This window comes from Neoarius graeffei, chromosome 20 (assembly GCF_027579695.1).
Source record: "Neoarius graeffei isolate fNeoGra1 chromosome 20, fNeoGra1.pri, whole genome shotgun sequence".
Classification (NCBI taxonomy): Eukaryota; Metazoa; Chordata; class Actinopteri; order Siluriformes; family Ariidae; genus Neoarius; species Neoarius graeffei.
Window position 1 is genome coordinate 62,496,510 of NC_083588.1, and position 13,979 is coordinate 62,510,488.

The following is a 13,979-nucleotide window of genomic DNA, read 5'->3' on the forward strand; positions in this document are numbered from 1 at the left end:
GTGTAGCTTCAGCAGTATGTTTAGGGTCATTGTCCTGCTGGAACATGAACCTTCATCCCAGTCTCAAACCTCTGGCTGACTCAAACAGGTTTTCCTCCAGAATTGCCCTGTATTTAGTGCCATCCATCTTTCCTTCAGTCCTGACCAGCTTTCCTGTCCCTGCAGATGAAAAACATCCCCACAGCATGATGCTGCCACCACCATGCTTCACTGTAGGAATGGTGTTCTCAGTGTTGTTTGTGCCATGCATGGAGTTTCCCATGATGGCCAAAAAGTTCAATCTTCTTCCATGTGTTTGGGGTGGTGTTTACATTAGACCGTATCAGCGGATCATCAGATTAACGTTTTTAAAACGATTCGCGTGCACACAGCAACGCCAATACACGGATACGCTAATCACATGACTAATTAGACGGCACGCAAGTTGAAATGTGTAAATAAACCTCAGTGCGGCTCAGCGCTTCCTCCTCCGCACTCAGGCATCCTGCGCTCCAAATCACTCCGCCCTGAACAGCGAGTGCCCTCTGGAGGGTGCGCACGAGCAGTGATTCGGGACTGAGCCGTCCGCACCGTTTTTCAGCAGTCGCGTCACATGACCAACGCCAGCGAATCAGGAAGGTGGATGTCACAGTGACGTTGTCCAATGACGACGTCAGCTAGAGCTCAGCACTGCGTATCCTCGTTCCTCAATGTTTACACAGCACCGGATCAGATACGAACTGGGTTGAATACGTGGGCCCTGGCGGATTCAAACTGTTCCGCCTGTGGAGTCGTTTCCCGGCGTTTCATGCCATGTACACACGTAGCCGGGTATTTTTAAAACCGAACATTTTCCCCCCCTCCGTTTATAAAAATGTTTTATCCACACCACCTCGTCTTCGAAAAAAATCCCTTCCACACATAGCCGAACATCTGCGTTTTCAATCACATTCATAAGCATTCCAAACCTGTAGATGGCATTATTTCCCCAAATCTTACCCCCTAATCACATCGCCTGTGCTCTTGGAGCAGTAGTTGGGCTTCTAAAATTAAAGATGTAAATAGCACCTGCACAATAATTAACGCTTTCAAGGCACTACTCCGATCCATTACTCTTTAGCTAGCCGCATACTACGCCGATTTTCAGCGTACCGAGCCAACTGAAGTCGCGAGTCAGGCGTAAAGACTAGTTTTCGATGGTACCGACTCATCTCACAGCCGATTCGAAAAACTAATCGGGAGCCAGACTGATCGGCGAGAGTCGCTAGCAATAGCCAATCATATCTTTCGCATATAACACGTGACATCATTAAACACAATTTCTAGCGCGAGAAATACGTGTTGGTAGCACCTAATGCAGGTATATACTGTAATTCCATAGACTGAAGCTTTATCCATAGACACAGTGGGCTTGAAAGCCACTCTGCTCAAGTTGTGTGGCTGAATTCCAAATCGCTTTAACTCCCCTATATAAGTGCACTATTTAAGGTTGGGAATAATAGCTCATGCAGCCTAGATAGTGCGCTACATATTCCATGTTGTGTCATTTGTAATTCAGCCTGTAGCATCTTCAAGTGTTGGATTTAACAGTAACTATATCCAATAGCCAATCACAAAGCTATTAAGTTGTCACGTGTCGCTTCAATCGTGACTGCACTCGTCAACAGTCGGGGGATATGTGCGTGCCCTGTCGGGAGTCGGCTCTGAAATGGGTCGGTTCGGTACCGCGTGGATCGCCGTGGTGTGCGGCTAGCTTAAGTCCATGCTTAATCTGGCTTCTGCAGTAAACAAAGGTCGAACGTTTGACGTCAGGGCAGATTTGTTGTCATTTTTTTGGCACAGATTGTGACGTTCTAAAACGCAAACCTCCGGTTATCTCTGTCTACACGAAAAGGCATACACGGAGTTTTCAAAAATCTTCACTTTGCCCGGAGTTTTTTTAAATATTCGTTTTTGATGTGTTTTCATGTGGATGACAGGCAAAAACGTAGAAAAATATCTTCGATTTAGCAGATACCCGGCTACGTGTGGACGGGGTCTCAATGTGCACGGACAGTGCATCCGCGACGAAAACGATATGGATACGGTCTAATGTAAACACCACCTGAGGAGGCAGTCACGGAGTCATTCATGTCGCAGTAACAACCGTAACACGAGTGAAATCTAAGCGCAGTCAGAGGCTCTTTCATCTCTTCACTACACTGCTTTGTCTCTCTAACGGCCCTTTTATTTTTTAATTATCGCTCATTCTTGTCATCTCCTCACTGACGTTGTACATTTCGCACCCGTGCATCTTTTTTCTCATTGTCTGTCTCGACTGTCTCTCATTTATTTCTGTCTGTCACCTGTTTCTTTGTATTGTGCATATTTTCCAAAATCCCCCGTCTCATGCGCTCTCTCTCTCTCTCTCTCTCTCTCTGTCTCTCTCTCTCTCTCTGCCTGCATTTCTCACCATCATCCCCCTCCCCACTACACACTCATACCGACCCAACCTCAAGCCCCCGTCCCCCACCCCACCCCGGTGTGACTCATACAATGCCAAATGGTTCTCTGTCATTTCTCTCTCTCTCTCTCCCTCTTCCTTTTACTGTCATAGTGTTGTCTAATGGACCGACATGTGCGTATCTCTTCCTTTAACCTGCTTCCTTCCCTTTAACGTTTACTTATTACTTCCTCCATCGGGTTCTCGCTCCAGGTCAAATTTAATCTCGCAGAACCGTTTAAACACGGGCTGGTCGGTGAAACTTACACAATGTCCCCTTTACTCCAGAATGTCGTCCATCAGCCGTGAAGTATTTAAAAGATTGGAGTATGTGTGTTTGGAGTTTTAAAACAAAGTTCATATACGTTAAGGCTAAATGTTTGTGGACACCTGACCATCATATGCTTGCCTGTATTTCTTGAACATCCCGTTCTATGACCTCTACAATTCTGGGAAGGCTTTCGACTCGATTTTCGAGACCTGGGGTGCAGTCAGAGGGGTTGAGTTTAGTCAGGGCTCTGTGCGGGTGTGGGTTCTTTCACTTCAACCTTAACACACCTTGTTTTCATGGAGCTAGCTTTGTGCACAGGTGCATGGTCATGCTATCTCATGCATCTCTACCATTGTGTGCTTCCAAGTTCAGGGAAGAATCATGTACGGTCAGGTGTCCAGATACTTTTGGCCACATGAAGGCTTATTACTGCTGATTTTGAACGCAGACTGTGTGTATGATTTATCTCAGCCTCACAACATTTCTCGGTGAACAGTATTGTAAAAAGGTGGAATTATTCCATGTCTTAGCTTCAGAAAATAAAAATAAATAAATGCCCCACATAGCTTTAATCCATTTTAACTGGTGTGTGTGCGCGCGCGCATGTGTGTGTTTATGCTGCATTCCCCTGAAGTGGAGCTCAGAATGATGTGATTTTCATCCTTTGTGAATTCAAGCTACTAAATAGGAAAAAAAAAACAGTTAAATGTAATGAGTGATGTATATATTTCCTTCTCAGACAGCAAGCTGTATTGCTAGTTTTCTAGCTTGAACAAGTGATTTTATGAATCAGTCGGTCTGTACGCTGATGGATCTAAAGCCAATACTTGTGTGTATACAATATAAGCCATTTAAAGGGAAGATTTGATGACTTGAGGTTGAGCAGACTGTCCATGAGCTCCTGACTAGGAGTTCCAAGTTAATCGGCGTTTTCTTTGATTTTTCCCGAATCAGAGGTTGGAAATGATGGTAGTTAAATTCATTATCAATCCCACATCTTTACTGTCGGATTCCTGTGTGTCTCAGTGCGGCGGAGATCAGCTTGGAGGTGGCACGGCACCGAGAGATCAAGTGGTTGGACATGTTCAAAAACTGGGACAAGTGGATCTCTCGCCGCTTCCCCAAGGTCTGTTCTGAAACGTGTTTCCCAGAAAATCATCACCACCACCACAAATAATGGTTAGGAGAGAGACTGATGAGAGATGAAACACTTCACTGAAGGACATCAGGCTGATTGGGCTATTAATCCAAATTTATCTGGAATTATGTTCTGCTTGTAGCTTGAATGGGAAATATTTACTGTGTATAGATAAATGAAGGTGCGTAATGCATTTCTGTAATTATTAGTGTATGCGCATGTTCAATAGAGCTCTGAATACCAACTATTTGTTTTTTCTTCCTGCGCTTGATATCACATGAATTTGTGTGTGTGTGTAGGTAAAGCTGCGCTGTAGGAAGGGAATCCCGTCGTCTCTGAGAGCTCGAGCTTGGCAGCTTCTTTCCAACAGCGAGGAGCTTCTGATGGCAAACATTGGCAAATTCGAGGTATATCCAGAAAACCTCTAACACAATACTTCACGGTCCTTCTGACATTTCTGATGTTACTAGTTTATTTATATATATATATATATATATATATATATATATATATATATATATATATATATATATATATATATTTATTGTGTGTCAGATAACGGAATCCAGGGACACAGGTCCACCCGGGGGCATTTTGAGTTATTGACAGATTCAGAAAGTACAGTTTCTAGGCTTTCCAATGATGCCTTCCATGTGGAGATCTGACAATATTTGAAGAATGTGTGGCCTTTTGAAAGTGCATACCTCTTAAAACAGAAAAGGGAGAAAATCGCCCTCAAAGTTTTCCATCTCAGCTACTCTGGGTGCAGGGCGGGCACATAATGGTGCTCATCTGCATGACATTAAGGAAAGCCCTACCCCCAATAGCTAGCACGATGCTACTTTCATGTAAACAAATCACCACGTCAATTTTCCTTCCATGCAAAGTATGCCCAAAACAATTATGAAGTACAAAAATAAGTCCTAAAGTATACTTTAACGTTTTGTGGTTGAAAAATTACTCACACCGTTAGAAAGAAAGAGAGCACGATGATAACTAACACAATGCTAGTTTCATGTAACCAAACCACAACACTCTCCGTTACATGCAAAAATAACCACACAACCTTAGATTAATAAACCTACCCCATCAGAAAGAGAAACGTCGCCTTGCACACACCAATGCCTCCGATGGAATGTAGTCCTAGAACACTTCCTTTTGGTTGCGTTTTTTTTTTGCTAGAAATGGTTATCTCCGATGTAAATACCGTGTCTGTTTGCTTCGTGGTGTTTCAGCTCCTCTGCGCTCTGTCTAGCTTGCTCATTCCATAGTGAAATTACACGCCTGTATGCAGCTTAAGTAGCCACGAGCTCAGCTCATATCATACAGCTGATTCGCGAAAAAAAAAAAGACTTAAATCATCATGTGAATGGCCCATATGGTAATTTACCCACACCCCCCAGCAGGCTACAGTCCTGACAAAAATGAGACAATTTCCAACAAAAAATGTATGCTTTTCCAACAAAACAATCTATTATCTGAAATACTGATTGCATTCTTCAAGATCTCAACTTGCACATGATGGAAAAAAAACGAAAATCACAAATTTCGAAAAAAAATGCTTCTTTTGCAATTATCTTGGATTCGTTTCGGCCGACATGCATCCCTGGATTCGGTGAGGTGTCATTCATATATATATATATATTAGGGCTGGGTTCAAAAGATCAATCCACGATCCGATATCGATTCACGTTCAAAAAATACGAGATCGATTCAAAAATGTGTGGATCGATCTCTTCCAGGTGGCTATAGGCACTATTTTCTCGACCGCGCAAGGACCGCTATAAAAAGTGGGTGCCGGCAAACGAAACCGAAACTTAAGAACGCGAGGTGACTGAAGCTGCACAGCTAAAATCACCACCTGGCCTGAAAGCTGATGTATGGCATTACTTTGGATTCAAACATTACGAGGACAGAGATGAAGTCGACAGAACAAAAGCAGTGTGCAAACTGTGCCACATAGAGGTAAAATATAGTGGCAAATAAGCATCATTTCTTACACAATTGCTGTGGTTGCTGAGGTGCTTTTTTTTTTTTTTCTTTGTGGTCAGAAACCCTGCCATGGGTATGTTATTCACCCAAAAGAGGGCCACCGAATGTCATGGTTTTGATTTAGAATTCAAATAAAACCTGGATTTTTTTCATTCCAAAATAAATCCTGTAAATCCTTGACTCTTCTCTCTCTGTGTGTCCCTCTTACACATACACAGATACATGCACAAACACATATGGGGCTGTTCCTGTCTATAGGGACAGTTTTTACTTTAAAGTGACAATCCAGCAATATCTAAGTAGATCGATATCGGATTGAATCGCGGATCGAATTGGATCGTGACCTTATGGATCAGAATCGAATTGATCCAGGAAATCTGAATCAATTCCCAGCCCTTTTTTATTTATATATATATATATATACACACACACACACACACACACACACACACACAGTGAGAATAAAAAGTATTTGATCCCTTGCTAATTTTGTTGGTTTGCCCACTAATAAAGACATGATCATTCTATACTTTTAATGGTAAATGTATTCTAACATGGAGAGACAGAATATCAAAACGAAAATCCAGAAAATAACTTTAAAGAATATATATTAATTGATTTGTATTTCATTGAGGGAAATAAGTATTTGATCCCCTAGTATGCATTAGGAGTTCTGGCTTTCACAGACCAGTTAGACACTCCCAATCAACTTGTTACCTGAATTGAAGACACCTGTTCTAACTAATCACCTGTATGAAAGGCACCTGTTCACAGAATCAGACAATCAGACAGATTCCAAACTCTCTAACATGGGTAAGACCAAAGAACTCTCTCAGGACCTCAGAGACAGGATTGTTGACCTGCACAAATCTGGAATGGGCTACAAAAACATTAGCAAGATGCTGGGTATTAAAGTAACAACCATTGGTGCAATTGTGAGAAAATTTAAGAAGTATAACATGACCATCAATAGACCTCGGTCTGGTGCTCCACAGAAGATTTCACCTCGTGGGGTGGCAATGATCATGAGAACTGTGAGAAATCGGCTTGCAACCACACAGCGGGAGTTAGTGAATGACCTCAAGGCAGCTGGGACCACAGTCACCAGGAAAACAATTGGCAACACTTTGCGCCGCAATGGATTAAAATCCTGCAGTGCCCGAAAGGTACTCCTGCTTAAGAAGGCACATGTGGAGGCCCGCCTAAAGTATGCCAATGATCACCTCAAAGATGTACAAAGTGATTGGGAGAAGGTTCTGTGGTCAGACGAGACCAAAATTGAACTATTTGGCCTAAACTCTACTCGTCATGTGTGGAGGAAGAAAAATGCTGCCTATGACCCCAGGAACACTGTGCCCACCGTCAAGCATGGAGGTGGAAGCATTATGTTTTGGGGGTGTTTCTCTGCCAAGGGCACAGGGCTACTTCACCGCATCAGTGGGAAGATGGATGGAGCCATGTACCGTGCAGTCCTGAGGGACAACCTCCTGCCCTCTGCCAGGAAGTTCAAAATGGGCCGTGGTTGGGTCTTCCAACATGACAATGACCCGAAGCATACAGCAAAGGCAACAAAGGAGTGGCTCAAGAAGAACCACATTAAGGTCATGGAGTGGCCCAGCCAGTCTCCGGACCTCAATCCAATCGAAAATCTATGGAGGGAGCTGAAGGTCCGAGTTGCCAAGCGACAGCCCACCAACCTTAATGATTTAGAGAGGATCTGCAAAGAAGAGTGGGCCAAAATTCCCCCTGATATGTGTGCTAACCTTGTGGTTAACTACAACAAACGTCTGTCCGCTGTGCTTGCAAGCAAAGGCTTTGCCACCAAGTATTAAGTGCTTTTGGCTAGAGGGATCAAATACTTATTTCCCTCAATGAAATACAAATCAATTAAAATATATTCTTTCAAGTTATTTTCTGGATTTTCGTTTTGATATTCTGTCTCTCCATGTTAGAATACATCTACCATTAAAAGTATAGAATGATCATGTCTTTATTAGTGGGCAAACCAACAAAATCAGCAAGGGATCAAATACTTTTTACTCTCACTGTGTGTGTGTGTGTGTGTGTGTGTGTATGTATGTATGTATGTATGTATGTGTATATATATATATATATATATATACACACACACACATACGTGTGTGTATGGGTGCTGTGTGAGACGGCTGCCTCTCCAGTAGCTCTGTAGTTTTTACCTCTTTAAACCTCTTTTTTTTTTTTTTTTTCCACCATTTTTTACTTTTTTGCTCTTCTTACGAAGACAGTGTGTTTAACTATATAACATGGATATTTTTAACTTTAACACGCAACCAGGAGCCAGTTTTCTCACTTATTCGAGAGAGGAGCTGCTGGCCCTGAAAACAATGGGACAAGCTGGGATACGACACCCCATCCCGGCCTAGCTGAGGAGGAAACCCAGGGGCTGCAAAGCTGGAGCTAAGCTAAAGGCTAGGCTAGTGGACAACTGGCGGCGCTACAAACCATCCATTCCCTCCGTTATCATGGGGAATGTGAACTCGCTGCCGAATAAAACAACCAGCGGATTTACCGGGAGAGCAGCTTGTTTATCTTTACAGAGACATGGCTAACACACCTTGTACCTGATGCTAACATGGACCTGCGGGGATTCACTGCTGTGAGATCCGACAGAGACACTAACTCATGCGGGAAAAGCAAAGGTGGGGGACTCATCATTTATGTTAACAACAGCTGGTGTAACCCGGGACATATCTCCGTAAAGACAATTTTATGTTGCCCGGACTTGGAGCTGCTAGCCGTTAGCCTGCGGCCATATTATCTGCTGAGGGAGTTCAGTCACATGATCATCTGTGTTTACATCCCTCCGAAGGCAGACGCAGCCGCTGCATGTGAGAGGATTCACTCTGTCACAGCAAGGCTGCAGACACAGCACCCTGAGGCATTTATCATCATTTCTGGGGACTTTAATCGCGCTACTTTGGACTCCACTTTGGCTGCTTTTTACCAGGCTGTGGATTGTCCAACAAGGAACAACAGGTCAATTGACTTGCTGTATGCTAATGTGAGGGATGCATACAGAGTCACACCCCTCCCCCCACTAGGGAAGTCTGACCACAACCTGGTTCTTCTACAGCTGAAGTGCACCCCCCTGGTTCAAAGGCAGCCTGCAACAACTAGCTCCATCAGGAGGTGGTCCCCTGAAATGGAAGATGCCCTCAGAGACTGCTATGACATCACGGACTGGGATGTGCTGCTTAGCCCATACTGTGAGGACATAGAGGGGCTGACACACTGTCTGACATATTACCTCAACTTCTGTGCAGACATGGTCTCCCCCGCTAAGACTGTATGGTGTTACCCTAATAACAAGCCATGGGTAACGCAGGAAGTCAAAGCTGTCCTCAACAGGAAGAAGGCCGTCTTCAGGAGCAGGGATAGGGAGGTGATGAAAGCAGCACAGCAGGAGCTGAAATGCTGCATGAGGGAAGCTAAGGACAGCTACAGGAGAAAGGTGGAGCAGAAGCTGAAGGAGAACAGCATGAGGGAGGTCTGGGAAGGTGTGAAAACCATCACAGGCCACAATACAAAGACCAGAGTCGTTGAGGGGACAGTGGAGAGGGCAAACGAGTTGAATGACTTCTTCAATCGGTTCAACCAGCCCACGTCCCCCCCACCCTCTCCCTCACTGCAGCCATTTCTCCTTCTTCCCTCAACACACCTCCCCTCCAGTCATCACAGCAGCCCCCTCCTCCCCCACCTCAACACAGACTCCTCCATGCATTACTGCAGACCAGGTCAGAGGTCAACTGAGGAAGCTTCACCCCAGGAAAGCAGCAGGCCCTGACAAGGTGTGTCCACGACTACTGAAGACCTGCGCTGCTGAACTGGGTGAACCACTCCAACGCATCTTCAACCTCAGCCTGCAGCTGGGGAGAGTGCCCATCCTCTGGAAGACATCATGTATCGTTCGAGTTCCCAAAAAGAATCGGCCCAGCGAGCTGAACGACTTCCGACCGGTGGCGCTCACTTCACATCTGATGAAGACGTTGGAGCGGCTCTTCCTCAGCCTCCTCAGACCCCAGGTACAACATGCCCAGGACTGTATGCAGTTTGCGTACCGGGCAGGTGTTTGTGTGGAAGACGCCATCCTCTACCTGCTACACCGAGCCCACTTGCATCTGGATAAGGGAAATGGCACAGTGAGGATCCTCTTCTTGGACTTCTCGAGTGCCTTCAACACCATCCAGCCCCTACTGCTTCAGGACAGACTGAACAGGATGCGAGTGGACTCCTGCCTGGTCACCTGGATCTTCACCTACCTCACTTACAGGCCGCAGTACGTCAGGCTGAAGGACATCACGTCTGACGCTGTAATTAGCAGCACCGAAGCACCCCAGGGCACGGTACTGGCCCCTCTTTTCACCCTGTACACTGCGGACTTCTGCTACAACTCGGAGCTGTGTCACATTCAGAAGCTTGCCGATGACACAGCCATCATTGGGTGTATCAGTGACGACAGAGAGGAGGAGTGTAGGAGCCTGGTGAGGGACTTTGCTGTGTGGTGCAACAGGAACCATCTGCAGCTCAACACCTCGAAGACCAAGGAGCTGGTCATTGACTTTGAGAGGTCCAGACCAAGGTCACGACCAGTTCTGATCGAGGGAGTCGAGGTGGAGGCTGTGGATTCCTACAAGTACCTCGGGCTGTGGCTGGACAGCAAGCTGGACTGAACTTGCAACACCAATCACTTATACAGAAAGGGACAGAGCAGGCTGTACTTCCTTAGGAGGCTGCGGTCCTTTAACATCTGCAGGAAACTCCTGTGGATGTTCTATCAGTCTGTGGTCGCCAGTGTCCTGTTTTACACTGTGGTGTGCTGGGGGGGCAGCACATCCAAGAAGGACGCATCCAGGCTGGACAAACTGATCAGGCGGGCCGACTCTGTGGTCGGCATGAAGCTGGACTCTCTGGTGACGGTGGCAGAGAAGAGGACTATGGACAAACTATTGAACATCATGGATGATGCCAGTCACCCTCTGCACACCGTCATCAGCAACCAGAGGAGCCTGTTCAGTGACAGAATGCTCCTTCCCAAGTGCAGGACGAACAGACTCAAAAACTCCTTTGTCCCTCACGCCATCAGACTGTACAACTCCTCTCTGGGGGGGGAGGAGGGGTAACAGGAGGACAGAGGACGGGAAGGAGCAGTAGCCTAGCCTAACAATAAGCAATACCGGACAATGTGCAATATCTTTCCTGCCCCCCCCCCCCCCCCCCCCCCCCCCCCCACACACACACACACACACACACACACACTCTTACCCTAACCCCACTTCTCCCCCCTTCCTCTCTTCCCCATATCTTGTTCTTTTATATTTGTGTATGTAAATACTTAATTTATTTTAATTTATCTAGAAGTTTTTCTCTATTTCTTTTCTCTGCTTATCTGTAATGATGCTGCTGGAATCTTGGGAACCCTCCCAAAGGGATCAATAAAATTTTATCTAATCTATAATGTGTGTGTGTGTGTGTATATATATATATATATATATATATATATATATATATATATATATATATATATATAATTTTACACACACACACGCGTCACTCATGAGGAAATCAATGAATTGTTTTGATAAATTCGGGGACTTTTTGTTTGTGAATGTGTCTATTTATTTAAAAAAAAAAATAGAAAATCACACATTGGCTTGAAGATGTGGAGTTTACCTTCTCATGTTAAAACTCACATTTTTTTATTTGAAATACATTGCGGATCTGAGTGACATATTTTAAATAATATTGCCTGGCATTGAGTGGTATATCAGATATTCAGCTAGCATGATACTGAACGAGTCGAAGACAAGTAGCTGAATGGAATATATCTGATAGACCATGAAAAACAGCCATTATTGTTGTTGTTGTTGTTGTTGTTGTTGTTATTATTATTATTATTATTATTATTATTATACATGCACATTCCTTTTGGGTGTTCGACGCGTCTTTCTCTTTCAAAATTCTCTCAAAATCTTCCATATTTAACAAAGCAAACCTGGCAACCTATAGAAGGGAATAGAACACATGTTTTTATTCCATCAAAAAACTGTCCTGTATGTATAATATTTCACGGCGATGTCGTCACGCCCAGTGTTTTCCTGCTGACTAGACACGCTTTGTGAAAATGGCGAACCAGTTCAAAATTAAAATTCTTTTGATTAACTTGCCTTTTTTTTTGGTGGATGTGTCCATATGATATAAAGAACATTACACGATGGCGTGAAGATATGCAGTTTATCTTTCACTCATTCACTTTGCTTACTCATGATGTATACATTCACCACTCGAAGATAAACTTCATATCTTCGCACCACCGTGTAATATTCTATCAGTATTGATAGTCTCGGGGAGATATACCACATTCGAGGTGATCAGTTTTTCATAAAAGCATAAACATTGGTAGACTGGAACAGTTTGGGGCTCTGAACATTTTCAGAAAAAGATCCTTTGCTAAAACATCTCGTGGAGACCATGCCAGCCATTTTACTTTCCACCATAACTGAATTATATATTTTTCATCATATGTCCTGATGCAAATACATTAACACAGAAAAGGTGATGTGTCTACGCCTATGTTTTAATTAGATTACATTACAGGTATTTAGCAGATGTTCTTACCCAGAGCAATATACAGGAAGTTCAACAATTTTTACCAAATTTGCATGTCTTTTGAAGTGAAAGGAAACCGACGCAGACACTCCACACAGAAAGGCCCCCGCTGGGTGTGAGGTTCAACCCCGGAATCGTCTTACTGTGAGGCGACAGTGCTAACCACTAATGGTAGATTCAATGACGACGTGAGAAGTTACAACGAAATCGCATTAACTGAGAAGATGAAGAATGAGCCAGGACACTGAATCCTGACTATCTGCTGATCTGCTTGTCACCATTGATAACTGGTGTACCATGAGACGGCAAGAACGTCTTCAGTTTCTGTTTTGGGACGCTGCCCTGAAAATGGAGCTCCTCGTCTTGTGATTTGTAAGATCTCTGCCTGAGGCTAACTTCAGTCTGTATGTGGATAGCATGATGATGCTTGTCCCATCTTAAAGACATGGCAGGTCTTTTGAAAACCAATCTAGGTATTATGTTTTGGTTCAGGAGATATGAAGCAAAATACATAATTCAGTTACAACCCCGATTCCAAAAAAGTTGGGACAAAGTACAAATTGTCAATAAAAACGGAATGCAATGATGTGGAAGTTTCAAAATTCCATATTTTATTCAGAGTAGAACATAGATGACATATCAAATGTTTAAACTGAGAAAATGTATCATTTAAAGAGAAAAATTAGGTGTTTTTTAAGTTTCATGACAACAACACATCTCAAAGTTGGGACAAGGCCATGTTTACCACTGTGAGACATCCCCTTTTCTCTTTACAACAGTCTGTAAACGTCTGGGGACTGAGGAGACAAGTTGCTCAAGTTTAGGGATAGGAATGTTAACCCATTCTTGTCTAATGTAGGATTCTAGTTGCTCAACTGTCTTGGGTCTTTTTTTGTCGTATCTTCCGTTTTATGATGCGCCAAATGTTTTCTATGTGTGAAAGATCTGGACTGCAGGCTGGCCAGTTCAGTACCCGGACCCTTCTTCTACGCAGCCATGATGCTGTAATTGATGCAGTATGTGGTTTGGCATTGTCATGTTGGAAAATGCAAGGTCTTCCCTGAAAGAGACGTCGTCTGGATGGGAGCATATGTTGCTCTAGAACCTGGATATACCTTTCAGCATTGATGGTGTCTTTCCAGATGTGTAAGCTGCCCATGACACACGCACTAATGCAACCCCATACCATCAGAGATGCAGGCTTCTGAACTGAGCGCTGATAACAACTCGGGTCGTCCTTCCCCTCTTTAGTTCGAATGACACGGCGTCCCTGATTTCCATAAAGAACTTCAAATTTTGATTCGTCTGACCACAGAACAGTTTTCCACTTTGCCACAGTCCATTTTAAATGAGCCTTGGCCCAGAGAAGACGTATGCGCTTCTGGATCGTGTTTAGATACGGCTTCTTCTTTGAACTATAGAGTTTTAGCTGGCAACGGCGGATGGCACGGTGAATTGTGTTCACAGATAAT

At 44.1% G+C, this 13,979-nt stretch overlaps 1 protein-coding gene across 3 annotated transcripts in view; it reads left to right on the forward strand.

Moving 5' to 3' along the window:
* LOC132868896 (TBC1 domain family member 10A-like) overlaps nucleotides 1-13,979 on the forward strand; it is an 85,660-nt gene that overhangs the window by 46,130 nt on the left and 25,551 nt on the right. For all 3 annotated transcript variants that reach the window (XR_009650893.1, XM_060902171.1, XM_060902170.1), the window contains exons 3-4: nucleotides 3,759-3,858; nucleotides 4,170-4,277. Coding sequence is in view for 2 of the 3 variants with exons in the window: in XM_060902171.1 (XP_060758154.1) it covers nucleotides 3,759-3,858; nucleotides 4,170-4,277 (208 nt within the window). In the remaining variant the exon portion in view is untranslated. The remainder of the gene's footprint in view (nucleotides 1-3,758; nucleotides 3,859-4,169; nucleotides 4,278-13,979) is intronic.